General features: G+C 48.4%; 8 protein-coding genes across 8 annotated transcripts; 3 read left to right on the top strand and 5 right to left on the bottom strand.

The window, feature by feature from the left end:
* Positions 1–2,966: 2,966 nt before the first annotated feature.
* Positions 2,967–4,017, bottom strand: ANOM_006112 (thioredoxin; the record flags this gene model as incomplete). Its single annotated transcript, XM_015551369.1, has 2 exons — positions 2,967–3,811; positions 3,868–4,017. Coding segments are annotated over 2 exons (858 nt in total), but the record flags the coding sequence as incomplete, so codon positions are not given.
* An 812-nt stretch (positions 4,018–4,829) lies between these two features.
* ANOM_006111 (diphthamide biosynthesis protein 4) lies at positions 4,830–5,384 on the bottom strand (the record flags this gene model as incomplete). Its single annotated transcript, XM_015551368.1, has 1 exon — positions 4,830–5,384. The coding sequence occupies one exon, from the start codon at positions 5,382–5,384 to the stop codon at positions 4,830–4,832; it is 555 nt and encodes a 184-aa protein (XP_015406900.1).
* A 482-nt stretch (positions 5,385–5,866) lies between these two features.
* On the bottom strand, positions 5,867–7,118 carry ANOM_006110 (peroxidase; the record flags this gene model as incomplete). Its single annotated transcript, XM_015551367.1, has 3 exons — positions 6,668–7,118; positions 6,316–6,609; positions 5,867–6,286 (listed from the first exon to the last, which is right to left on the bottom strand). Exons 1-3 carry the CDS (start codon positions 7,010–7,012, stop codon positions 5,867–5,869), a joined length of 1,059 nt encoding a protein of 352 aa, XP_015406901.1. The 5' UTR covers positions 7,013–7,118.
* A 3,432-nt stretch (positions 7,119–10,550) lies between these two features.
* On the top strand, positions 10,551–11,676 carry ANOM_006109 (uncharacterized protein; the record flags this gene model as incomplete). Its single annotated transcript, XM_015551366.1, has 3 exons — positions 10,551–10,980; positions 11,093–11,192; positions 11,262–11,676. 3 exons carry the CDS (start codon positions 10,551–10,553, stop codon positions 11,674–11,676), a joined length of 945 nt encoding a protein of 314 aa, XP_015406889.1.
* Positions 11,677–13,529: 1,853 nt separating this feature from the next.
* Positions 13,530–15,547, top strand: ANOM_006108 (uncharacterized protein; the record flags this gene model as incomplete). The annotated part of the gene is made up of 6 exons (XM_015551365.1): positions 13,530–13,585; positions 13,724–13,803; positions 14,116–14,546; positions 14,803–14,912; positions 15,103–15,165; positions 15,340–15,547. Coding segments are annotated over 6 exons (741 nt in total). The 3' UTR covers positions 15,341–15,547.
* Positions 15,548–16,519: 972 nt separating this feature from the next.
* ANOM_006107 (putative RING finger protein) lies at positions 16,520–17,809 on the top strand (the record flags this gene model as incomplete). The annotated part of the gene is made up of 4 exons (XM_015551364.1): positions 16,520–16,587; positions 16,647–17,257; positions 17,324–17,663; positions 17,722–17,809. The coding sequence occupies 4 exons, from the start codon at positions 16,520–16,522 to the stop codon at positions 17,807–17,809; spliced, it is 1,107 nt and encodes a 368-aa protein (XP_015406882.1).
* A 1,623-nt stretch (positions 17,810–19,432) lies between these two features.
* On the bottom strand, positions 19,433–20,583 carry ANOM_006106 (D-hexose-6-phosphate mutarotase; the record flags this gene model as incomplete). Its single annotated transcript, XM_015551363.1, has 3 exons — positions 19,433–19,874; positions 19,930–20,256; positions 20,323–20,583. Coding segments are annotated over 3 exons (972 nt in total), but the record flags the coding sequence as incomplete, so codon positions are not given.
* A 603-nt stretch (positions 20,584–21,186) lies between these two features.
* Positions 21,187–26,525, bottom strand: ANOM_006105 (putative telomere length regulator protein (Rif1); the record flags this gene model as incomplete). Its single annotated transcript, XM_015551362.1, has 3 exons — positions 21,187–23,538; positions 23,591–25,135; positions 25,725–26,525. 3 exons carry the CDS (start codon positions 26,523–26,525, stop codon positions 21,187–21,189), a joined length of 4,698 nt encoding a protein of 1,565 aa, XP_015406881.1.
* Between the last annotated feature and the right edge of the window lie 748 nt (positions 26,526–27,273).

Below are 27,273 nucleotides of genomic sequence, written 5' to 3'. Positions count from 1 at the left end.
AAACTCTCATGTTACCAACTTCCCACACCTCTCAGAGCCAAACAAGAACTCCACACACACAGTCGATATCGATAAGGATGCCAAATCCCTCATTTCCTCTTGGGTAATGATAGCTGCCAAGATAACCCCCCATGCTATAGCCCGGGATCAGATTGGACCCGAGAACCGACGAGCGACAGTGGTTTTGCGGGGACCAACAGAACACCGTGTCCACTCCTCGACCCGAGATGCAGCTGCATGCATAGTGCTAGTCGGTGGGTGTCCTGTCTGGCGAAATGCTTGTTGGGTTGGGTTCATTCCGGAACCTGCGGTGTGCATTCCCGACTTCCATTGGCTTCCAAATCTTCCTAGACTTAGTGCCGTGGGGGATATCCCGGCACTTGAGCTAGGACAATAACTCCCACGGCCAATACTGTCAAATATTGAGGGAATAGAGCAAAAAGAGGCCCGTGGCGCGCAGATTTGGGTTCCGTTCCTGGAGCTTTGCAGCAGGAGGACCAACTAGCGGTGTCGATCTCCAGCGGCAAAAGTCAAACAGATTGAACCAACTAACCTAGGCAGTGGACTGCAGAAGGGCTGAGAGAGAAGCACGTGCGTGATACACCGTTGGCATGCGATGATTGTCTAACCAATTGGGTAATTCCATGGCATCATGACTCGCTATCGCGGTCAACTGCGGAGTACCGCGCAACGCTACTCCGTATAAGAAGATCATGGACGAATAATGTGATTGTGCAGAAATTAAGTGCTCTACCGGGCCAAGCCTTCCGGTTCCTGAATCTGGAGAACCTGGCCTGCCTCAAACGAGAAGATTGGTTCGAGTGTCCGAGTCTAGTCCCTGTCCGGTATATGCGGGCCGCTGGGAGTTGGAGAAAAGAGAGAGAACATGGGCTCTATTATGCTGATCATGATTGCATAGTACCAAAAGTGACCACGGTTCTCCCCCAGTGCTTATTCTCAGACGGGAAGGAGGTGTCACTACTTGGTGAAATCACGCAAACCAAGGTTTTCGCCTATCCACCCAGTCCCAGAGTTGGGGAAACTCTCACTATTGACTCTTGCAGAGAGTGACACCTTCCATTTGGAATGAGCCAATTTCATGTTGACTTTCGGCCTATTTAGAAGATGCGGAGAACACAATAAATTCAGGGATCTTCACGCACGAGTTCCCTTCCAGCTCAGGTCAGAGTTTTATCACGTTGCCACTTGCCACTACACTTCGGTATACGAGGTCGTTGGTCATGGAAACGCTTTAAAACCAACCTTCAAGGTCTCTACAACGTTGGGGTCATTGGAGCCCACCGAACCATGAATGGGAAGTGGCACTATCCCAAGCCCGCCATCGCTAGATTGACCTCTTGCAGGGTGTTGGAAGCTTTGGTCGAGGGCTGGACGAAAATAGCGCCGACATAGACTGAAACTCTATCTGGATAGAATTTTACTCCAGAGGCACTATTTCTCCACGTACGGAGTACTTATCACTGGATTTACCTATGGAAGGATTGGCCCGACTGATCGCTGCGTCTCACCGTGAGACCTTCCCGTGGTGCACCATCCGTCGTGGGTCCAATGCAACCATGCTTGAGGAGATGTGCAGCGAGGGGCGATGAAGAATTTGATAATTTTTTCTGGCCCTCGCATTTCCGATCTCCGTCCTCTCCGTTATCCATGATCGCCTCCGTCTCTCGTCCGTGGAGAGCCTCAATCTACGATTCGCAGTACCAGCGGTGGACGGTGGAGTCTGGATACATGAAACACTGTGGCGGGCAGAATCCCAGCTGACCAGATGGGGGCACCCAGATCCGATACGAGGACATGATCGGTTCAGATCTCGCCGCGACATACTCGGCCCGTGGTTCACGATGGTTGCTCGGCTCCAACTATGGATCACAGATAAAAAAGATGGCTTCGAAGCATTCGTCGGTACCGGGAGGAGCGACGCTCAGGTTCCCGCGTTAGCGAGTCTTGTTTTACAGCTCGTGCACGACCAGGTCCCTAGATTGTCAATCTGAATCGGGGAGACCCATGGATATCGGGGACCAACGCAGGCAGAAATGACGACATCTGGTACAAGGGTGCAATTTAACCGCGATAGAGAGCATACGCTGACGCAATGCGATTAACCAGCGTTCGTCATGGGAACATGAACATATTGGTTCGGCAACTAGCACATATCCTTCGGAATTATCGACATGCATAACTACGCAGGACCGAAGGCATATTACTGCTATTCGCTAAACTACCAACACCACACAAAAACATCTCTTTATCAAAATGCAAAACCTTGCACCGCCCAAGTCCAATGCCCACAAAGCACCAAGGTAGGACAAGAAGTGCCCAGCAGCGAGCAACAAAGAAAAACCAAAGTAAGGACCAAAAAAAAAAAGAAAAAAGAAAAAAGGCCTCAGTGGATGGAGTTTGAGATCACATTCCCAGCAGGAATCAGTCTCTTCCTATCATATGTTTAACATCCAATTGTCTCATCATAAGCCTTTATTTTGTTTATAGAAAAGAAGAAGGGAGAAAAAAAGAAGGCGAAAGAAAATTTTTCATATCAACTTCTTATGTAAGCATTCACATTACCTAATTCTGGCTCTCGGCTATTTAGTCCAGCATGGATTGGGAGAGTAAGTCCGGTTCCGAAAAACCACAGGATAAATATCTCGCGATGCTGCGATTCTTTGAGAATTTTTTTTCTTTTCTTTCTTCGTGCGGCGACGCAACTACTATTTCACCCGTGTTGCTTGGACATCATATTTCCCCCATGATGTGACCAAGTGTCAGTTGCGTCACAGAGAAAAGAAAATTGCACGCCGGTTCTACTTTATTGGTCTTTCTGAATTTTCTAAGGATGAGACCATTTGGTTTGGGATCGGACATTTCCATTTAGGCCTCCCATCAAGCAGCCTGGCAGTGCCAGGTACTTGGAGGGGGATCTACCGGATTGTCAATAGTTAGAAAGAATGAATGAAAAAAGTTTTTTTCGGTCAATATTGCTTCTGTAGAATCGTAATCACGTCTAAGGTATCCTTGTCATATCGAGAAAAAAGGTCTATTCGCCAGGCTCATCACCAATCTTCTCAAGCTTGCCCATCTCTCTCTTCTCGCCCGCCTCACCAAAGATACGGATCCGGTCCACGCGCAGCTTGTCGTTGTCCCCATCCCCATCCACAAAGAACATAACCAGCGACGTAACCCTCTGGAACCTGACAAACCGCAGATCAATCTTGACCGTCCCGGTCTTCTTATCCCAATCTTCGGGCTGAATAGTCACCGTCTGCGCGGGGTCGATGTCGTCCGCCTCGTCAAAGCCCAGGACATGCGCGCGGTTCGTGTAGAGCCGAATCGTCTGCGGGCGCATGGGAACCTCGTCGTCATCGTCACCGTCACTGGGGGGTAACGAAGTAATCTGCAGCGAATGCACCTTGAGAGTCGACTGGAATGGAACAAAGAGCATCAGCTGTTCATCGGTATCGCTCTCGACCCAGTCCTTGGCCGTTCCCTTGCCGTTGTTCAGCGCCGACGGCTTCGACGTCTCGAAGAGTGTCTTGGCCGTTCCGAACTCGCTGTCCCGGTTCAGCAGCTCCAGACCCTTGGGATCATACTGGTCCGTGATGTCGGCGTAGCCTTTCGGCGCAGCAGCCCGGTCCAGTCGGCATCGGAGCCGCCTGACGAGCCCTCGCCGCCGCCGTCGTCGGGCTTGCTGGCCTCGGAGGCGAGTTTGCGCACCACTTCGGACAGCTTCTTGGGGTCGGCGCCTTTGACAGTGGAGGTTGGACGGCCGCGCTCGAAGACGATGAATGTGGGCATGCTGTGTGTGTTTTTTGTAGTGTTAGTACGGTTGGAAGGTGTTTTGGGTGTGGGGACGTACGCTGTCACTCCGTAGGCCTTAGCGATGTCCTGCTGGTGATCGACGTTGATCTTGGTGAAGGTGATTCGGTTCGGGCGTGACAGCTGGGCTGCCAGCTGCTCGTAGGCAGGGGCGATGGCGTTGCATGGTCCGCACCAGCTGCGTAGACTGTGAATGTCAGTTAGCAGCTGTCATTGCAGGTGGTCTGGAAGCTGGGGGGGTGGGGTGACGCAGAGGAATGAGGGGTATGGTTGCAGCTTACAGTCCGCGACAACAAAGCGAGACTTCGTCAGCAGGGTGCTGAACTGCTCCTTGGAGGAGATATGAACGGTGCTCGTCATTGTGGCGGTCGAATGAGGAGTGAGAAGAGGGAAGGAAGAAGAGGGGGCGGAGTTGATGTTCGGTCAATATATGTCATCACAGCCCCTCCGTAGTTTCGCCGCAGAGGCTTAAAAACAATTCTGCAGGGACGCTACACGTAGATTCACTGTGCAAACGTGTAACGTAATTAGGTGAATATTACCTGTTCCTGGTTTTTATAGTATTGAATGGATTCTAGCTACAATGAGCCTTGTTTGTTATGAAGCTGGGTATGTATGATATATATTCTCAACAAATTATATCTGGTATCACCGTACATGCTATATATATTTCCATGCACAAGGTGTCTCTCAGTAGGCTATTAACAACATGCACATTGTACACGAGCCTTACCCCCCTTCTCCCCCCTCTCGAAGACACCACATCAGCTCAGCGATCTATCACTCTCAGTCATTCAACCTGACGCCGTATAACGGGACTGCGTTCGCACTATCCCTTGGGCGTTTTCATATGCATCCGTGACCGAGTAAAGACACGAGCGGTACTGCATCACAACCAGAACCCGGAGTGGCAGCGGCAGAGTGCAAGCCCGCGGCTCGCATCTCGAGAGACCAAAGGTCCCCAAAATATCAAATCCCTCGAACCGAAATAGTACCGTTCAGCCATCCTCCTCCACCGCAAACAAAACCTTCATCCACAAACTGCACCCCCGACACCCAATAACAATCTCCCCATGCTCAGCCTCCCTCTCCAGATCCTCCTCCGACACCAAGAACCCCTTCTCGTCACCACACCGACAGCTCCTGTACCAGAAAGCCGAGTCGCCCTCTTCCTCACAGGCCAGATCCTCGAGATCAACCACCTCGAGTCCAGTGTGAAACACCGCACCCGTCTTCTCGCGCTCAACAACCTTCGCGCGGTCTAGGCGCAAGGCGCGATCATATTCCGCGCGGAGCTGCGGGTCGGAGAGGGTCTTGTAGGCGGTTGTTATCTCGTCGATTGTGTAGGTCTTGCTGTCGCGCGACAGGTCTTGGTTGGACTGGGGGAGGTCGGCACTGTTTGCGACAGAGGAGGCTTTGTCTGGGTGGTGTTTTAGGAGGGCTTTATGGTAGGCGAGTTTGAGTTGTTGTTTGGAGAGTTGGACGGTGTTTCCTGTGGATTGGATGTTGAGGATTTCGTAGTAGTCGTGTGTGACTGCGTTTGAGCGGGTCATTTTGAGTTTCTCTGATGAGTGGTGTTTAGTTCATTTGTGTAGTTTTTCTAAAGTTTGTTTGTAGGTAGAACCCAAAGGAGTGTATGTTGTAGTTAATATGGGTTGGATGGTGGGTTGGCGGCGGAAATTGAAGTTCAAGACTTTCCGCCATGTCGGCTGTGACCGCCGCCACTTGCTCCAATGTTTCTCCCAATTGCGAATGCTACGCGCCGTTTATCTTTCTATAATGACATACCAATACTATCTGGCAGCCCGGCTTTATCAATAGTTTGATGTAAGTGTGTGAATCAAAGAGTTAATTTTTCTCTACCAAACTTCCAGTTGCCTGGTGGATATCCTCCACATATACATGGCAAAGTAATATGAACCATCGCTGATGGCCAGTATCTAAATGACACGCCGGATATCAAAACAGAAAAAAGGAACAGTGCGCTGTAACCAAATCCAACCAAAAAGATGCGACATCAGGGCATGGAAACCGCTTACTCGGAGGTCTTGAAGACGAAGCGATCCTCGGGCTTGCTCTCGAAGGGAACGCCGAGCTCGAGGAGCTTGACGTAAACATCAGCGAAGTCCTTGAAGAAGGCATCGCTGTCGCGGGCATAGCGCTCAACGTGCTTCTTGAATGCCTTGTCCTTGACGAAGGCCATGTCGGCGGGGAGCATCATCAGAGTTCCGGTGGTCTTGTCGGTGAACTGGGCAGGGCCGTTCCACTTTCTGGGCTGCCACTTCTCATCGACCAGCAGACGGAAGAACTCGTTGGTGAAGACAGTAGGGCTGAAGTTCCAGGGACCGTCGAAACCAGAGCGATCAGGGTGGGCACGACCGAGGGCGTGGGCACCGATCAGAGCCACGATCTCCTGGTCGTTGAATCCCATGCGGTAGAAGATGTCACGGACGTGCTGGTGGTCCTTGGCGGCGTCAGGCAGACGGCCGTCAGGGGTGCAAGCAGCGACGTCCTTATCCTGGCGGCCGGGTCTCCAGGGATGGTAGGGCCACCCAGCTCCTGGATGGCGCAGGAACCAGCCAGAGTCCAGAGATCGGAGTAGCTGATCCAGGGGAACTTGGCCTTGACAGGCTCCAGGAAGTCCCGGGCGGTCTTGAGACCAGCGTTGGCACCGTGGTCGGACTCGGGAGCGAATCTCATGGTGGCACCGTTGCTACCACCGGTGCCAGTCTCCTTGTCGTAGGTGCCACTTGCGTGCCATGCCAGACGGACGAGGACCTACGAGAGATCACGGGTTAGTTCCAATGGCTTACACGAATTGGATTTGAAGGCTTACCGGTCCATAGCTGCCATCGTCATAGTCAGTCTCGTTGGCGAGGCGATGAGCAATCTCGTCGTACACCTTCTGGTAGTCCTCCTTGGTGGGGACGAAGTTCTTGGAGCTGACGGAATCACCACCCTGCAGGTAGAAGTATGCACCAGCACCACCAGCAACCGCGAGACCAGCCCAGAGGAAGGTGTTGCTGGACTTGGCCTCACCCGCTTCGGAAGCGTAACCGCGACGGGCGGAAGCACGGAAGGCCTGAGTGGGAAGAGCGAAACGCGTGCTGCGGACAGCAGGTCTGACGGAAGGGGTCGAGCGGAGGAAGGCCCGGGAAGCGGTTCTAGCAGCCGAAGCCATTGTGAAGGGTGTTTAGGAGGTAAAATAGATGATACAAAGGGGATGGAGATGGATCAAGAAGGGAACGACGGATGAAGTCGAGAAGAAGGAAGGACGAAGGAAGGAATGAATGAATAAAAGGAGAGGAGAACAGGACAGGGATACTACAAATAGGTACTTCCGAATGGCTTTTCCAGAGTCCGAATGTCATCGAAAGGCGAGACGCACCAATCACAGCGGGCAAGAGCTTCCGGCTGGACCAGAGCCTTTTTACTCATCAATTGTCTACTAAACTCAGGAAGCAGAACTACAGAAATGCGGAGAAGCTCGACTGCGCATTGGCTCTGGCCGTGGCAACAACCCTCCGATCCATGGCTCTATGCTTCAACACCTCGTCAGCTTAGGCTCTAGGACCGGAACTTCACAGTAGTATGATCCTTCTTTCAACTCGGATTGAGCCAACACATGTTCTGGGGGAAGACGTCGACATCTTCACGATCAAGATCAACCCGATATCCAGGTCGGCTCCACATGGTCAAAAACATCGCCGTCGTCCATTAATAATTGCGACATGCTGTTTGGTGGTCGCGACCCACTCTGCGTGAAGTAGCCGAGGATTATTGAAATTCGTCCAGACCCCTCGCATTACTAACCCGGCGTCGGAATTGCCAACTGGCATTCTCGCTGCCTTCGGCCGGACCAACATTTCTTATATCCGTAAGAGGCATGGATACCCTGCGGTCCGGAATTCCACTGCAAATCCTCATTCTCCAGCCGACTACGTTACAAGGTCACTACAGAGATATCTGACCTATCCCTCAGATATTGAGATTTAAGATGTTCGTCGTAAAAATAGTCCTGCTGTTCGATCAAAGCGAACACCAGGGTGGAGTAGACGCAGCCCTGCTAAAAGCTGTTTGGTTTTGATCTCCCACTGAACGAACAAAAAGTATGCCTCTTCGCCATTGAAAAGGCTAGACGCGCACTGTGTGGTTGTTCGGTTGCTAGATATATCCATGTGATAATAAGTTCTACGAGTTGCTTGTCGATCATTGAAGGCATTCAACAATGGAGAGTCAGATTATGGTGCTCAAACATAGAAGCACCATGCGCTGAGCCAATGTTGGGAGGAGAAGAGGAAGTTTCTTTTTTGCTCCAAATTTCGGAAGAAAAGTTCGGAAAACTGGTCACATGACTTATACGGCCTCGGTTAATCGTTAGTCCCATCTTCCTCTCCTTGTGTACGTTCGTTTTTTCGTGCGTATTGTTGGGTATGGAGCACGGATGAATATCCAAATAGAATAGTATTGTAGTCACTAAATTTCCCTTTTGTATTCATATCAATACACCATGAATTACATATCTTGTGTATCTTGTAGGTAGAAGTTACCAACTCCCAACCTCCTCTCCAGTACCCACCCATCACGTGCCAGGAACATATAAAAATCTCTTCAACAGACAACCTTTGCTTGTTTTCTTTTTCTTCTCACACTTTTACCCACATTAGAGTAATCTAATGTAACGATCGCATAATCAACCTACATACCTGGTATACCCACAGGATCTGGGTCATATTGGCGAACAAGATTGAAGTGGGCAACTTAAGGCTCCTCTACCGTGCTGGGTTCCTTCGGGGGTCTGTCGCGATGGTGGCCGGAGTCACCTGCTGCCCATACATCCTTTACCGACTACTTGTAGTGTGTAATTTAATTATGTAGAACGGTCTGCAGTCTAGACTGCGGCACCTGGAGATGAAATGATCCTGTAGGGTTTCCTGCGATCACCTGGCTTGTCTAACACCATGACCATACTTAAGTCATGGGATTGCTTCAAGACGACCTCTATGGACATGGATGGCCATTAACGTCAACGTTGACAAGGCCAAGACTTTGTCTCCATCCCCATAGAAGCATACGCTGGGCCATGCTGTATGAGTTTTTAAGCAAGTTGAAGTGATCCGTATTCTTGCATTGATCTATTCTGTGCTCTTTCGGCAGCAAGCGAGACGGCCTGGAGCTATTGACCACCCTGAAGGCTGAAAGCCCGTATAATAAGCCGGTGTTTATGAGCAGAATCTTATAATATATTAAGCCCTAGTACAGCATGTAGCACTTGTTACGACTCGGCTGTCATAAAACTAGGGAGGCCAGGAGCCGCAATAGCATCTATTCTATTGCCACGCTATTTTTCTGTGTAGGGAGCATCGGTGTTATTGGAAGTTATGAATGAGCTGGCCCTAGCCGTAGCTATACTAGAGTGAAGCTGATTTCCTTCGCTTCATGATTCTTGTGCAATTTATGCTTTTATCGCCACTGTAGTAGCTTGGAAGACATGTATCACTGCACCCTTTGATAAAGTCTATAGTGGGCAGGATTCCAGTGACTTGTGAAGAGGCCCCGCGAGATTTCAGCTAACTTGGAAGCGTAATTAACCAGGATTCTAAAATGTTGGAGTGTGGAGGAATATGGATTTAATGTCACACAATGGGTTGAAAATTTGAGCATAGAAAAGACAAGGGCTTGATTGAAGAGTCTTAATTCAATGAGAATTAGCAGGAAGGAAATTACCACTATGCAAAGCATACCACTCTAGAAAACTCAGTATATGATATTTTTAAGAAGGAGTATTAAAGAGCTCACTTTGATAGCCTGAGAAGTCAGCGCCGTGAATGGGTAGGTTCCACAGCCAGACTCACTCCAAATCCAATGGAGTTGCATCACCACGGAAGAATACTTGATATAGTGGCTATGCGAGCTTTCATTCACTTGTGTTCTATAAAACCATTCTTTTCTGCTTCTTCCTAATCTCTTATGCACATATCAACTTTGCATCTTCAGCAATGTATAGTCATGTACTTCTCAGAAACATATTACCCAGTTGCTTCCATAGCATCTCCTCTCTTTACGATGCTAGCAAACATTTGTAAAAGCTATGGTGGGCTTTCTATTCGTAGCAAGTAGGGTAGGAGGCTGCGCGAAAGGACCTGGATTCTGATTCCTATTCTCTTTCCATGTTGCTGCCATTCTGAAGGCCTTCCTAGAGACGTAGAAACGGATCAGATTGAAGTTTATAGTACAATTCTCGCAAGAGAAGGAATTTCTTTTTCAGAAATTCTTTCAACATAGCATACAATAGACATCGAACATTCGAATCACGACTTTGCACATACAATCTGAGCACAAGATATTTGGAATGATGACTGCGTAATATTATATCGATATGTTGGTAAAAGTTATAACTACTGTACCAGGTGTTTTGGTCACAACTTTGCCCTCTTCAATGTCATTCATTAGACGTCGCAACTTCATTATCAGCATCATGTTATGCACAAAGCCGCCTTTCTGGGATGTATCTATTTATTTCCGATTGGCTGCTGGTGGCTGACATGCTTGTGAAATATATCTTGTCCCACTATGATAGCAATTCTAGAGTGAACAAAGAAGATCATGACCGAAAACAAACCATCTCTCATAGTAACCTGCCCAAGTCAGTGTTATCATCCTTCAGTCCTCCTCACCTATATACACAACTGGCGCTTGCTTTATTTAATCTTCCAGGAATGGCGAACTCCTCAAGTCTTCTCTTTGAAGCCCGCTGCCTTCGTGAGGTAGTTCGCTGCTCACTTGCTGATGAAGACCCCTGTCAGGGTGGCTCGCACAAAGTGTTCAAGATTGTTTTTAAAGATTCCGTACAGTGGGCTGCTCGTGTCTGCCATGATCCCGACAACTGGAAGTATGAACTGCGTGCTGTTAAGATGTTTCAACACATCAAACAAAGCCACCCAGACATCAAAGCGCCAGGTGTGCTTTTCAAGGCAGAACACCCTGTTTTATATTCAGAGTGGGTTAGTGGCGAACCGCTGGCGGTTTGGAATTCCCAGATCCCTCTTAACAAACGCCAAAGGCTCCTCGAGGACCTTGCGGAGTTCCTACTGCAATTATGGACCACTGCAGCCCCCCCCCTAATTTTGAGCCAGAGCCAAAGCCCCGGTATTTAGCTTGGCTTACAGAGAGCCTGGACCGAGGTCTCCGACGAACTCTCACTGGAACTGCTAGATGGGGTGATGCCATCGACTATCTGATCATGAGGTCAATGACCCAGACTATGCTGGTGAGTATGACAAGTACACAGATGTTGGCTTCGCCCATGGGGACTTGAATACGTATAATATCATGAAAGGCGATCACTTCCATTTGACAGGGTAAGAACGTGCTGTAATCCCTGATCTTTTGCTTTGACGACTTTTTCTAATGGATGACTTGAATTCCAGGGTTATCGACTGGGATTGGATATCACTCGCACCGCTTCCCGCTGTGATTCATCACCCTTGGTTCATTGCAGATATTCCGGGATGGAGGAATAACGGGCTTGCCGAAGGAGAAAGCTTTGGCGACGACCGGTGTTTCCTTGAGAATGCAATTAAGGCCAAAGAAACATCACAACAGTTGCCAGATACCGTGTCAACACTACTGCGTGATTCCGGAAGAAGGCTTTTCTTCCAGTCAGCTTTTTACATTAAGGGCATCTATGAGAAATTTGTTAAGATGCACTGTACACGGATAGAAGAGAACATCAAGGCTGCGACTTTACAGTTGGATGCTGTGCTTTCCTTGTATCCCGAGTGGAGCGAAGTAGAAGGGGTGCATAGGATTAAGGGGAAACTTGATGAATACTATATACGATAGCAGTGACGAGTGACATGTGTCTGGAGAGGTGAAATATACGGAAGCCAGATACTAAGGTAGTATGTGCTTGACACTTTGTTACCCAGAATTGTAAGCATGCCCGGTGGGGATGAGCTTCCTTATCATCTCGAAAACCTCAGGCCTCCTTAGTCCTTGCTAATTAGGCTTGTCTAACTACCCCCGACCGTACTCCGAGTATGTGAGGTAGTCTCAGCGACTCAGTGGTGAAAATACATTCAAATATCATATCAAGTCATAAACAAGTGCTAAAACTTGAGTATACGGTGTCAGAGGCATAACGCGTTTCTTGTGTAGATTGCAACGGTTCTTCAAATTGAGAAGCACGGCCTTTTGCAGTACGTAGAGATATCGTAAGGTTTGAGATCGAGGGTCTTTCCAACGATCCGGGCCATCAGTCGATCTTTTTATTATATCGTTGAAGTGTAAATTGTAGAAACTACTGTCGTAACTAGTCTCGAAAATCATATGGTCACCTGATCGAATGGTCACATGAACAGGTAAAAGTCTGTCAGTGACCTCACCTCCGACGACCTGGATGTGGTGCCCTAATATCAAAGCAGATAACAACTTTAAAACACGATTATAGCAACCACAACTAGAAAAACTAGATAGAAATAGATCCACAGTAAAGCTACCATATCGAACTAAGCTGTGGACCCACTATAAATCTTAAAACACCCGAAATCCGTGGGACAAAAGCCTAAGAGGGCTATGCAGCATATACATGATATTCCGCTATTTTTTCACACTCAAACAAGAAGAGCGGGTGTAGTGTAGTGGTAATCATGTACGCTTCCCAATCGGGCTTAGCGTGAGGTCCGGGGTTCGAACCCCCGTGCCCGCATCTGTTTTTGAAGTTTTATATGAATTTTTATATCATTTTTGGATAGAGTCCTCAGGACAAGCACAATTCTCGGAGTTGTTGAAAGAATGGAGTATGCCTTTAACGAAAACCCAACTTTACTTATGTCATATAACCCATTTCTCCTCTCTTGCCCAGCAATTGGCAAAATGGATGTATCTCAAAGTAGAAGTTGTTACTGCGTAGTTAGTCTACCTATGTGGAGACTAATGGCTAGGACTACTGTGTCCCCACTATAGTGCTAGCCTGCTAGGCCTACTGGTGAATGATACAATGCAACGAGACAAGAAGAACTTGGGCATGTAACACCCTAATCTTGTTTCCCATGCTTTAAACCTTTCTCTATCCAAGACAATTGGGGGGCCAATGACCCTATATTATTCTTCCGTTTTTCTTTTATACCATACCACTGGAACTAGTAAACATATATTTGACTTTGTCAGGAACAAAATACTACAAGTTATGACCAATTCCCTGGGATATCGAGAGCATAACCCGTAGCCCAATGGGTTCATCCGGAGCCCCAAAAGCATAACATAATGAGTACCCTCAAGTCAAAATCGTTTCCAGATATTGTAAACAGGGCTTTTTATATCGATTCAGCTATATATGAGTCGATATTTCACTTAAATGTGATTCGTAGCTCCAGGTTGTACTTTTGCGCGGTAACAGGTAGTGAGCCTGGTATAACGTGACTAGGGCTAGCCAGCAGCCTGACTCAACACTTTACATAAAGACCGCCCATAGCGAGAGCTATTCAATATATGCCAGGGCTGACTGCCTTTCTAATCATAATGATATTATTATGCCGATAGATTTATCTATATTCTGGACAGTACAAAGGCTAATTTATCGTAGGGAGTTGAAAAATATCCTTCCTTTCCTTGTCATATCCTGAAGGATGTGGACTTCGATCAAAGCAATTGAATTACCATGAACTAATATAGCCTTTTAGCCACACAAACCATTGATGAGGAAGCGGACATCCAGGGCGGATAATTGTGATTGGCGTTCAATCTTTCCAGAGTATGTAATGTAGTCCTGACTACAGACACTAGTAGGCGTAACTTGTTCACTGCACTAGGTGCCCATTCATTTTGGGGTGACAGACGTAAAATTACAAACTTCACGTAGAATAAGTGAAAACTGATAACAGAGTGACAGTGCCGACGACAGGGGCGAAACTGATGAATGGTGCCAGTCTAAGTCCGCTGAGGTCGAGGAGAGTTCTTCACCTTGTCAGGGTTATTAGAAGTTAATGCCTTCGGGATCTGAGGAGCAATCTTCACTCTGTCAGGTCCCTAAATTCCCTGGAACTAGAGATAAAACTCAGCGCGAGAAGAAGATGAAATGAGTTTCATCTAACCATCTCATTATCCTCAATCTTGTGAGATATACTGAAGAAGCCGGTGAAAAGTCTGAGCTTCTATAAGTCGGTTGCACTACAGCCGGAAAACACCCTTCTCCGACTGAAGCTGTAGCAAAATACGCCAGCGAGTCAGACTAAAATAACTAAATAAGAGCCTGTTAAGCATGCAGCCAATGTGTCTGTGAAGACCACGAAGAGCTCAAACATACCCTCCATGGCATCCCCGAAGAAGTCCCCTTCAACCCGGAAGGTGTTGATGTTATCCTTATCGATGACGAGGAGTACCCCGACAATTTGAAGTATGAGGACACCACCAGTTACTATGCTGAAGTCGAGGATCACGAGGTTCACCGAGAGACCGACAAAAGCATGCACAGAGTTATGAAGTACCTGTGTAACTATGCTCAAAATACCCCTTTTGGCGAACTTTCAGGTCCCGAATCCTGGGTCGAAAAGGGCTTGTACCATCGGCTGCGGAGAGCAGACCCTGACGCTGTATTTCGCTTATATCTGGCGATAATTCCTGAGTCTACCCACACGATTCTGGGCCACGATAAACTGACCGGCCAACACATTCTTGCTCTTCCGAGGGTGGGCCCTTCGCTTAGAGAAAATGATGTGTGTCTGGATTATGTCAGTAGTCCCTGCGAAGAAGGCAGACTCTATACCGGGTCGACTATAGCATGCTTGGCCGAGCGGATTCAACATAAAAGCAGTAACCAACAAGCCGAGTCTGTAACAGGTGTACATTATCGGTACATCTGAGAGAAGACAAACAGAAAGCCCCAATTTAGCGGGGTTGCTATTTCCCCTCGAGATATGCCAGAGCTTGGGATCGAAAATGCGGATAGTGTGGCTAATCCGCTTTCTTGAGGCGGTCATCATGATATTGCTCGATACGTTCACACCCGGATCCATAGCCCAATTCGCGGTAGCCAAAGATCAGATCGACCACTTGAGGTCTGAATGTGGCCTCATACCCGTGTGAGTAACAGCTCCTCTTTTTTTGAGTTGATTTTGAAGCACTTGGTTGGATGGACCAGGCTTCGAGGCACTACCTCTCTGTCCTGGACAGGAACAGTTACTTGTTCCTTTCAAGCTCTCTTGACAAGACAGTGGTTGTGTCTTGAAGATCCTCTTTACTTTGCTAAAGTATTTCACTAATAATATATAGTACAACTATTGCGGAAGGCTTGGACATCCAGCCAGCATCTGTCGCCAGAGAGCGGCAGACTTAGTAAGAGGATTGTGCGCTATCGTAAGTTTCTCTTAGCAATATATATATACATGATACTAACACATTCCTTCAGGGACAAGTTAGCCGCTCAACTATGCATTCTCCTCGAATAAAAACTAATTATATACTAGGCTTCTACTGTCGGTGCTGCCCCACCCCCCGGCGGCGGCGCAGAGGCCGCCGGGGTGGTCGTCGCGCTACCCCAGCTCCCCCTCCTGCCGGCTTGCCTTCTACCTCTGCCTCCACCCCCGCCCCCACCAGTGCTGGTGCTGCCGGTGCTGCTGCCAGTTCCACTACGACTACCGTCGCCGCCGCCCTCACCCTCCAGGAGGAGGAGGAGGAGGAAGTCCCTCTTGCCTTAGAAGAACTCAAATTTCACTAAAAACTATTTTATTGTTGAAATCTTTTTTCTTTTTTTTCAACTCTTAATTTTAATGATTTTATTTTTTTAAATATCTTTCATTCTCAGTTGATACTATGTTGCACACTGCATATTGTCGCTGCAAAAGCTAGGTATATGGGACAAGAGATATTGACTTGGGACAAGCAGCTGCGAGATATGTGAGTATGTGAGAATGCCGCAAAAGGAGAACCTTGCCCGAGGACTAAACACTAATGGAGTCTATCCAAGCGTCCATTAATTTTTAAATAACTACAGCTATGAGACTGCTGGCTAGAGATCCCTGAAGGACACGTGATTGACACTACACTACTTCGGCTCTTCTGATTCTGAAGTTGCTTTGAAAAACAATAAAATATTCTATATACGATATATAGATATTTTAGGGCTATCACTGTATTAGAGAATAGAACTTATAGTGCATTTCTAAAGACTTTACAATCTATATAACAGTATGTATAGTTTCTCCAACATTCCATAGTCGACACAACCTTGCCAGGGAGGCCGTAAAGGCCTTTTCTTTTAAACCAAACCCTGAGGCAGCCAGTATCATTTCCAAATGGATGAGCTTCGAGAACTAGTCTGGATTTGGAGAACTACGGGCACATGACAGCTTAACCAAGGGCCCGAACTCGTCGCGAGCTCTTGATCCAATGATCATCCCAGTTCTTTATGGCTGTGCAGCTTAAGGACGGAACCAACGAGTCATGATCTGGTAAGTCTGCGGGGTTGGCCCGTTGACACCACCAGCTCGTATCTTTGTTTAATATACATGTCATTAGCTCATGCGGTGAGTTTCCTTTTTCTCCACAGCTGCCAGACTTTATAAGACTACAAGAAACAGAAAACTATCCTTCAGGTGATACAATAAATTCCCATGCGTATGAAGCCATTTCATTGATGTAACTCTCGTACCCTCTCTGTCCAACTGATGACGGTTGCGTCATATCTACCATGAGAGTCTCCCCCGGCTTTAGGATATCTTGCGCCAATTGCGCCGGTATTCTAGTGATCAGTGTCTGGTATGTAGCTCCATCGCAAATCGCGCGATACCTGTGTTGATTTGGTGTCCGTTCAATAGGCTCGTTATTGGATTAAGGTACCGCCATTATAGAAGAAACCAACGGAACTCTCACTTCCTGGATCTGGAGAGCATTCCATTTCGAAGAGGTCACTCGGTCATATCCAGTGGCGACGTCGACAAGCAGTTCCCGCAGATGAAATACAGCGACTGGTGGGCAGGCCAAAGTCGAAAAGGGAGTATCGCGAAAGAAACTATTGGGTCGCTGGGTTCGATATCAAAAGACGCCAAAGACAATGAGACAGATATTATCGCTCCTGAAGCACATGCCCAGAAGACAGACTCTACTGAGAACACTCAATCAGGCAAGGCACAAGAGCATTTTTGTGACTCGGGGAATGCTTGTGAGCATGGCAGCGACGATGCAGCCAGCGAGTCGGGTTGTTTATGTGCCATTTGCATGGACTCGATTGAGGGTGAAACCTATATTCGGCCTCTGACATGCGGGCACATTTTCCACTCTTCCTGCGTGGACCCGTGGCTCACTAGACGACGTGCAAGCTGCCCTCTGTGTAATAAGAGCTTCGGTGACCATGGAGCAAGGGATAGAGAGGAAACAGATGCACCGCCATTCCCCTTTCTTGCCGTTCCAAGGGCAGCAATGATCAGAAGTGACGTTTTTCCCAGGACAATCTGAGACGATATCTATTTCGATGCCATCGTTAATGTGCTCAAAGGTTACGAGTCTCTCGCTCGGCCTAAGGCCAAAGCTGGCAATCCAGATGTTGTGAAGTTTGGCCCCGAGAAGTCCACCCACGAGGCCCGCTGTTTCGTCAAGTATTGGCCGCTTACTCTCATCAGTTGTACTGCCTCACCCAAGCTTCAAGCTGGAGTGGTGATCGACATGCCCAATATTTCTGGCCACAGGGTCATACGATACATGCGTCTTGCACAGACTGCGCCATGGTTCTTCAAGGCCTTTGTTCTGTTGGAGAATGACATCCTTGGTATCCAGACGGCTAACCGCCGGTTTGTTCACTGCCTCCTGAATCGGACGCATCTCGTTGGCCCTTTTGGGTACGACGCTTTTGACCCCCCCCCCCCCCTCTCCCCTTCCGAGCCTGCTTAAATAAAGATATGTGATTGAGAACGATGGTCGTGACTGCAAGCTGATCGTAGTTCCTGGAGACTATGAGGCGCCGGGTGATTCCTTGATCAGATGAATGCCATGTTGCCGATAATGCCTACTATTGGACTGGAATACCTTCATGCCAATTAACTTACGCAGGAGGGGCGACAAACATATCAGGTTGGCCACATATATTGCTGGTGTTTGCTTCTCGGATATGCCATATCTGATAAATTGTCGTTTGAGGAGTGCAAAGTTATAAACCTTGTTGATACAATTGAGCATGAACTCCCTCCTGGATTTTAGCTGAGTCTTCATCAGTAATAGTGGGATGGGTACAACTAGCATGTAAGGATGGCTTAAGTAGTGGAGTAATGTTGATAGGTTGCACACTGCGTATCCTCCACTGGAAAGTTGCCAGTACTGCCTAAAATGCCTGGAATACACTGCGTAGTAGGCTACAATGATCACAACCAAGTCAACGGCCACATAGACGGCCACAGCCTTGAAACAAAGACACAGGAAGGGAATATTCGCAATCAACCGCCAGAAAAACATCAACATGCATATCTTGACGCCCCACATCGAGAACAGCATGCACTGTGCCAGGCCGATGACAATCTTGCCCCCGTATCTTCGATCTGCGAGGATTTGAAGGCTCCTCCAAGGCATTATTTTCCAGATGCTGACAGCTTTCACCACAACCTTATATACATGATCGCCCTATTTTACTCTATCCAAGACCTGGACGCCGTTTCAACAGCGAAATAGCGGTCTTCCTGACGACCGAAGTCTACATACAAGCCAACGGATCCAGCGCAGGCGTAATCAGACTGATCGCCATCCTCTTCCTCGCCACCTTCCCAACTCTAATTGGAACCTTGGTCACAGGTTGGCGTATGGAGCCTTGCCAGGGGCAGTGCAACTTCATTCGCCTCTTATTTTAGCAAAGTGCAGCCAAAGCTCAATAGCCCCGCCCGTGCAACCGTGGATGTGAGCTCTTGTCAAGCTCACATCGTCGTTAGTCCAACACTAGAGCACCAGTCATGAATCTTTGGGTGGTTAGGTGATATATCACTCAAGGTAAATTATTCTTTGTCCGGTAATGCAAGTTATGCTATAGAAATTGCTCGGCAGCAAGTTACTCTATAAAAGGAGACCCAGAAAGTGTAGTTAAGTCTACTGGCTATTAATATAAAGTTCGGTATGAATATAGGGAAGTATCACGCAAATATCTACTTTCTGAGAATATTCAAGCCTTTTACACTGTCTCCTCTGCTATAAAATTAGTCATATTGAGAAAATCGATACATGGGAGGTCCTAAAAGTAGTGGTGCAGTAGACACTGCTGTTGCCGTATTGCATATTCTGGTGGCCATTGTTTTCCTCTGTTTTCCACTTGTCCTTCCCGCCAAGGCGCATAACATGAATTACCTATACCTGTGTCATTATTGTAGTGTTCGATGGCTATGACCGTAGTCTGGTGCGCCTTTCGCGACAGGCGTGACTACAGGGGACCTCAGTATTGCATTAACGCTGCTCTACGACTTGATTGTATACATCAGACGACAGGTATAGTCATAGGTATGATACCGAAACCGTCAATATATTTTAAAGGTCAGAGTTGGTACTGGGCGGTCTATTTACAACGCCATTAATTGGTAAGGTACTCTGTCGTGTCGCGCATATTCTCTACCTGCAAGCTTGAAGAGAGACGATGCCGCCAGCTATCTACCCATATATCGTAAAAGTCAAGTCTTGATTGAACCCCTCTACAGCCTCGGTCGGATGGTCTGTCCGCCTTCCCAGAAGTCACCAGCCTCCAAAGTCTGCCATCCAGCCACGGAGCCTGCTTCAACACAGATCATGTTCTTGTATGCCTCATCCGGGCCAAAGTCGGCCATGCCCTTGGCCTTCTCAATCCACGGGTTCCACACAACGACATCATTCAATCCTTCCCTGGTAATCGCGAAGATGGGATTATCGTCACTAGCGGACGAAACAACAATAGGCACCTTGGGGTCCAATGACTGGTATACGCGGTCGGTTTCCTTGTTGATCTCAACGGCAGGGGAAGTTTCGGTGATGACGGCAGCGTTCTGTGTTTTATCGACATAGGTCTTGGATTCGAGGTTCTTGACGCGGATGTCGGAGATGTCCTGGTGCCGAGATGTTAAAACTTGATGATAAAACCCGTGATTCCCAGGGACTTACGTCGATCTTGAGATACGTATGCATCAGCACCTGGAAGTCAAAGTTCTGACTACCCTTGTTCTGAACCTGGAGATACGTTTCCAGACTCTCCTTGGTCAGAGTAACACTATATACCAGTCCAAAGTCGTATGGCCAGGCCTTCTGGAAATCTTCTGTGAGCATGGGACGGGAGAGGCCGAAGTCAAGTTTGACGGAGCCATCTCCGCTGCGATCCTTGCCTAGGGATTCCGATGACGACTTGCCCAAAAATTCCCAAGTGCTGTTACGCGCAAAGCCGTGTTGTGGAAGGGACGAGGTAGCGTGGTTCTGAGGAGGAGGACCGAAGACCTACACATTCACCAACAGATCTGGTTAGTTATTATAGAGTGCGGTCCGAATCCAGGCCTGAAGGACGTACAGGGAACACCACGGGGATACCGCCTCGAATTGCTTCGAGCCATCAAGATGAGCCTTCTCGCTCACAAACAATTGCTCTTTGCCATTTGCTAATTTCCAGGAAGTGACAGTAGCTCCGTACAGGTGGATCGTAACGGATTCGCCGGAGGGCAGCGTGGCTTCCACAGTATTGTCGCGGAGAGAGATGGTGGGCTGAGGCACAGATGCACCCACACCGATGGCTGAAGGCTTGTTAGAACGGTCCATGGTAAACAAATACTATAACAAGGCGATCTTATGAGAACTGGAAGAGGTGACGACTGATGCAATGCGGGGGACCACCGAAAAGTACAGACAACAACGGTGGGGCACGTGGGGCTGCCTTTATATCATCGCGTTCGAGACACAACCATTTCCGGTAGAATTAATAATTAATTACCCACGACTTAAAGCAAAACTAAGCGATAAGAAATTCATATATCTTTATATTATTCAAAGTGTGTTCGATGCACTTCGTCTTATCTTCTCTTCCATGTCTTTTCGGCCCCCTTCGTATATATCTGTCTACTAGTTATGTTTGATCGGTTCGCACAGGATCAACCAACAGTCGCTCTCTATAAATGGATATATTCATGCATGGATACCAAATACCAACACTAATGTCCCGTCCAATATCCTTTTTGTACGTATCAATTACCATAGCCTCCATCGTGCGGCGTCAAGCAAAGAATTGAAAAATAGACAAACCAACAAAGAGGCATCTCATCAACATATAAAATGATAATGACCTTTTCCAACATAACCAGGAAAGTCTGAACACAAGCAATAAGATATAGAAGATAACATGAAAGAATTCAACGCCTTCGCTATGCATATGAAAGATTAACCAGTATGTCTTCTTAGGGCCTCGCCCGTTTCAACCCTGATCTCGAACATCAAGTCATCAATTTGCCGAATAGCATCTCGGTCCAAGGTGGCTGATTTAATATCGTCCAGCAGGTTTCTGAATGAGGTGATAATCCCTGTTGCGCCGCTGACATTCTCTTGATGGGCATCCATCTGGGTTGTTCGAGAGAGGGTTCGTTTTCTTGTTTGGGGAATGGAATCGCCGTCCGCATTTCTCATATTGGTATCGCTTTCAGGTTCTTGGTCGGTAGGTGGTTCCTTCTCGCTTGTAGGAGCCGTGGCCGTATGCTCGGCGGCCGGGGTATGAGTTGTAGGCTCTTCGGGTTGTTGAATATCATTCTGTTCGAAAAAACCCTGTGTTTCTTTCTGGTGGTCATCATGGGAAGCTGCCGTGGCAGTCTCTTCGGCCTGAGCCTCTGACCTCGGAGATGGTTCCCTTGATGCGTTGCCCTTACGCTTGGCGTTTCGCTTGCGCGAACTACCGTTCCGAGGTGATTTTCTGGGAGCTGTGCCTTCCTCTGGTACGGCCAGCGGGGAGTTACCACTCAGGCGGGAAGACCTGCGTTTCTGAGAGGCAGAGGCCTCACTGCCTTTAGCAGAGCCGATACTGTCCGGCTGTAAATCGGGCAGCCGGGCAGGTACATCATCTGCATCGCCTTTAGCATGGAGCTTTTGCTTCTTCGGCGCTGACTCAGCCGGTGAAGATGCAACCTGTTGGGCGTTGCCCGACAACATCGATTTCTTTGAGCGAGTGCTCCGAGGTTCCTTGAGATCAGCATCGAATTCCTTCGCAGAACTTCTCGTCGATCGACGTCGCTCTGCTCTAGAAGGTGTCGATGCGTTTTCATCTCTTTTCCTCTTCCTTGTCATCGGAGGTCCAGACGGAGGTTCAGACAGAAGCTCCGTCTCTTGTTCTTGATCAGGTTTATCCGAATCGACAGCGAATTCTAGGTCTTGCTCTAGTTGAGACGCAATCTGCGTCTCCATGTCATCACTGAAAGAATCCGCAATCCAGTCACATGCAGGGTCTAAGCCGTCCGCGATTTCACTAGATACGGCGACATCCTTGGGAGTAGATTTGAGAGACATAGGCTTGTCAGGAGAGCCGTGATGGGATTTTGAAGCGTTCGAAGCAAGAATTGGTTCACTAACTGGGGGAATGTTAGGCTGCGGTTCAATCGTACTTTGTGCGTCTGCCTGGGGTGTCTTGCCGGTAGATGAACGGAGACGACTGCTCAGCGGTGTTCCTGCTCGACTGGGATCTTCGCGTGCCTCTTCGGATTGCGTATGTTGGCTGTCAGGTCGTTTCTTATCCTTCAATACCGAACGTTTAGATTTCTTAGATTTCTTTTTCTTGCTCACTCTGTTCTCGACAGCCGCGGCTGTTAGAGACATCTGTTGGTTGCGGGCATTTGCACCCTGTGCCTTGAGCTCTGGAGGGGAGGATGGAACGTCACTGTCAAAACGAGATTCCATTGCTGGTGTTGATAGCGACGATGGGATCTGCGATCCAACAGACTGTGTCCGACCTCTAATACCGGGAGTAGGAGAAGAGCCCAGAAAACCGTCTTCGTTGTCAGCTACGACAGCTGGCAAAGTGGGCGTTTGGGGTGTTCCCGACTCACGATCGGGACCACGCAGACCACGTAACTGCGGAGGCGTCATGAACCCATATTCTCGCGGTGTGTTTATGGGAGGCGAGGAAGAGCGGAGGTTCTCGATCATCGAAAATACGTCGGTACGCTTCTTGGGTTCTTCGCTGGGTGGAAGAAATGAGACCGAAGCATCCTCAACGGCAATTTGATCAGTTTCGTTGGGTTCGGCTGAACGGTGAGGTCGTGCTTCACTTGGCTCTTCCGCAACTCTAGGCTCAATGACTCTAGTGACAGGAGATGAGTTGAAGCCCACAGGGTAGGATGGCTCCACAGGATGGTCTAGAATAAACGCTATGCGGGATTTTTCAGACATGTCTGCCCGGTCACTATTCAATGTTTGTGATTCAAGGGATGTTGCCGGACGTCCAACCTGGGACCATTTAGTTTCTGAATCCAAAGCGGGTATCAATTCACGTACCTGTCCCTGTCCCGAGTTCTGAAGCTTGATCTGCGATTCAAGCTGTTGTAGTGCACGAGATATAGATTCGGGGTATGGGAGTGACTTTTGTTGTCCAAATGAAGAATTCCAGAAATCGAGAAATCTTTTGGCTATAGACATATGGGAGGACTCGAGACCTGCACATATAATAGGCTCAAACCTCTGTAGGGAGGAGGCATTGTGGGGTGAACAAGCTTGCAAGATACTGATCACTGCGGACGAGAGAGCGCGGCCCTTGGCTTTATTAGTACCTTTTTTTTTCACATCCCTTGCTTAATAAACTTACCGCTGTGATAATCCTGCTTTCCACGCCACTTTCAACATTAATCTTGCGCACGTCATCCTTTAACCAGAGAGCAAGGGGCTGTTGAGTATTTTCAAGGATCGCAGAGCGAAATGCTGGGACACCAGAGCTTAAAAGGGACGTGAACGATTCTAAAAAGTCCGCGATGCCATTGGTTCCTGTAGGGTCGAAGCCCCCGTAAGACTCTCGAAGGATCCGATTCACTAGTTCAACTAGTTTGGCTGGAAATATCGAATTGCCGCTGGCCTGCCCATCTTGTCCACTTACTGAGACCCCCGTGTTCCGAATGTTGTAATGACAGTATGTGATGGAAAGAGAATAGCCGAATAGGGAGGCTGCTGGCAAGTAGGTATCTTGGACTCTAAGCGTCATCATACACTCAGAGATTGGTTCTACAACCATTGTTGCAATGGCATCGTCACCCTTCTCAGTTCGCACGACGCGAATAAGCGAGTCCACAAGCTGATCCCACTCCTGAATGGTGTCGGAAAACTTCAACCCCGTAGAGAGGATCTTGATAGCATTATCGTAATCGCGCAAAACAGACCCGTCACGCTCACGGGCGGACTCGATAGGATAAGAACATAGAGAATCCGCTGCTAGTCGTGCTGTTGACTTCCAACCTACCTGAGCGAAGGTATGAGTTCTATAAGAGAATTCTGTTTCACTAGGAAACAAATCTGCGCACTGCCTGAGAAGCTCTAAGCGTGAGCTTCTGGCCGTTCTGCCCTTGCATGCGGCGCCAAGGGTATCGTTTATGAGACGCAGATACGAAGCAGTTGGCTCTGGGACGCCGGACACATCGCTGACTAGTCGAAGCAAATGTAGAATAGGGCTGTCGAGACTCACGTTGACCCTCAAAGACCGATGTGTCGGCGTATTGGCAGCTTGGAACTTCTCATCGGCTGTCTTCAGTAGGAGTTTCTCAGTGAATGGAATGCTTCCGAGTGAGACAATCATGGTTGTCGACAGGAACCTGAATCGGTCGAAAAACTTATCCAAGGAATTATCTTCGATGGCGTTGAGTGAAGCAGGGCCAGCTTTCCAAAGGCGCTGGAGAAGACCGAGCATGTGGGCGACTGCTTGCATTGATTCTGGAGATGGGGTAATCTCTTTGCTGGAGGCATACGACAGGGCTCGAGAAAGACTGACCCAGGCAGCGGCAATGCTTGATTGCTCAATGTCATCGGACCAGGTAGAAGATCTGAAAATGTTTTCGAACACCTTCAAAACAGCGGTGATTCTGGACCGTACCCATCTGCAATCAAGTGAAGGCAGCTCCTCCGGGACAAGGCGATTACTTTCATTGGCTTTGTTCTCCAACCAGACCTTCGCCTGGGAGCTCCACAGCATATTGGATAAGACCTGGGCTAGTTTGTCGCTTAAGCCAGGAACCATACTAAACGTGGTCGAGGAGGGTATGGCAAGGTATTCCTCCCACACGACGTCCAGATGTTGGAAAGACGCGGACGGGCGGAAGGCATAATACAGGAGATTGTAATAGCTGCACAGCACCATTTGGTTAGGCTGTGATGTCAGCTTACTTTGGCTCCTTCGCTCAAGTTGAGAGAGGATTGCCCTGATCAGTATTTTCAAAACTGCAGGATTTGTTGCATCATTCGGCCCAATGACACAAACAAAACGGTTCCATGCAATAATGGATTGCGCTCTGGTTTGCCCATCACTGCAGTTAAAACATTTCTGCAGAGGAGTGGTAAATTCTTTTAAATGCTCCCAATGATCGACAGTCAATCTCTTATTCCTAAGAAGTAAGATAACAGCAATCCAAATCTGAGGTACGTGTACGCCTGTATCCGCGCTTGACATCATCCGCGACATTCTTTCGCTGACCTCCTGCACTAGTTTCCTATCTTGACCGATGGGGCGGTCAAGATTACTTCTAATATTCTTGGATAGAATGGGATTTGGGCCGAAGCAGGGACGTTTGATAGCTGAGGGAAATGGCCTTTACTCTGACATCCTTTATGTGGTGAAGCAAGCCTGATATGAGGTGATTCATCCATAGCGGTGTTTGAGAGATGAATAATGACTTGTTTTGGCTGAGAATACGTTGGTATATAGCCAACCGCTGTAGGGTGATTGCATTCCCATTTACCCGGTTGGTGATTTCGTGCAATACGCTCATCAAACGGTTTAGTCTGGAGTTGTTCATGATCTTCGCATGGAAAGTCTGTGTTGACAAAATCGACATATAATGGGTGGCCACAGATTTGGGCAGTTTGGCGTCCTGTAAGCCATTGATGGAATGATCGACAAGAAAGATTTTGAAGTCATCCGGTAGCTGGGCACATATCTCAGTGTGCCATACTAGAGCGGTGGCCAGCTTCAGAGCCTGAGTAACGAGATTGGTATCTGAGGGTCCACCACTCCCGAGGTCCCGAGTCACATCCCGTTGGATGAACTGTGTGATGAGACCAAGCTTATCTGCAATTTCCTGCCCTCCAGGAAGCCCATCGTATGCTCTCAAGGCCCCGAAAAATTGCATGTAGGCGTCGAGTCTTGAACTGACCGATTCGCCGGCCAATTGCTGCGTGATCGACTCTAGCAGCATGGCGAAAGACTCCGGCGTGTAAGAGGCCACATTAGGCGAGTTGACAGGTGCGGGCGAGCTGGTCGTTTTGAGAATTGATTTCGAAGGTTTACACTCATTCGAAGGAGGTAGAGTCTTCAGATCTGGCTTGTTCGGATGGGATTTTGGCCATGGCGAGAAGTTCACCCGCTTGAATTTGCGACTGGAGAGACCGCCATTGGATGCAGACGCCGGTAATGGGGAATCGTTCGTCGTCTTCACGGTAACCGGGGTATCTTGCGTGTGCTCCTTTTCAGGTAGCACACGAGATGATGTCCTGGGTGGAGTAGGCGGACGAGCAGACAATGGACCAAGAACCTGCACCATGTTTCAAAAAGTCGAGCGACGAGGACAAGGATGGGATCGGAAGGAAGGTCAGGAACATCGCGATACAGGGCAGCAGTAAACTCAGACCGCAATGTCCATTGCCCGGGTTGAAGCCTTTCTGCGGCGATCTGAAGCAATCGTGAGGGCCTCAGAGCAGTCGATCTCCTAAGGCCGCGCCAAGACTCCAATTCAAAAAGACGCGCCCCTGGTCCGAAATCGCGCCTGTGGCGCAAACCACGCGTAAAGTGGCAGTGGCGCGCTCAGTGCCTGGGGCAGTAAGGCCGCAAGGACAGGTTCGGGTGTCAAGGCAGCCAAAGATTAGTAACGCAGACCAACCTTCCCAATTGAGCACTACTTGAAGTGAGTATGAGCGATAATTGAGGATTTCGCAAGAGGGAAGTCTCTCTTCCGAAAAGGGAAAATCATTCAAACTTCTACAAGATAGTGTCTTTTTTCCACTTTGAATACATGCATATGAAGAAACGCCATTGCCGTCTTTGCGGAGAAAGCGGCTAATCATGATTGAATGAACGTCGGTGGGGTTGATCTGCCCGCCTATTCTATTCTGTCCATCTGCAATGTAGCTCTTGTCTCAGAAACACCACGGTGATCTTGTGGACTTCACTCAACCCCCTCACAGCGCTAGACTTACTGCGAGACCTTGAGCCTTTCTTACCCGAATAAGCCCCGCCTCCACAAGTCGCTTAGCCGTGGGGTTCTCGATAGCTGAAGTCGTTACACAGGGTGA

This window comes from Aspergillus nomiae (assembly GCF_001204775.2).
Source record: "Aspergillus nomiae NRRL 13137 chromosome Unknown contig00134, whole genome shotgun sequence".
NCBI classification, from domain to species: Eukaryota; Fungi; Ascomycota; class Eurotiomycetes; order Eurotiales; family Aspergillaceae; genus Aspergillus; species Aspergillus nomiae.
This window is presented reverse-complemented; position numbering and strand designations above follow the sequence as displayed.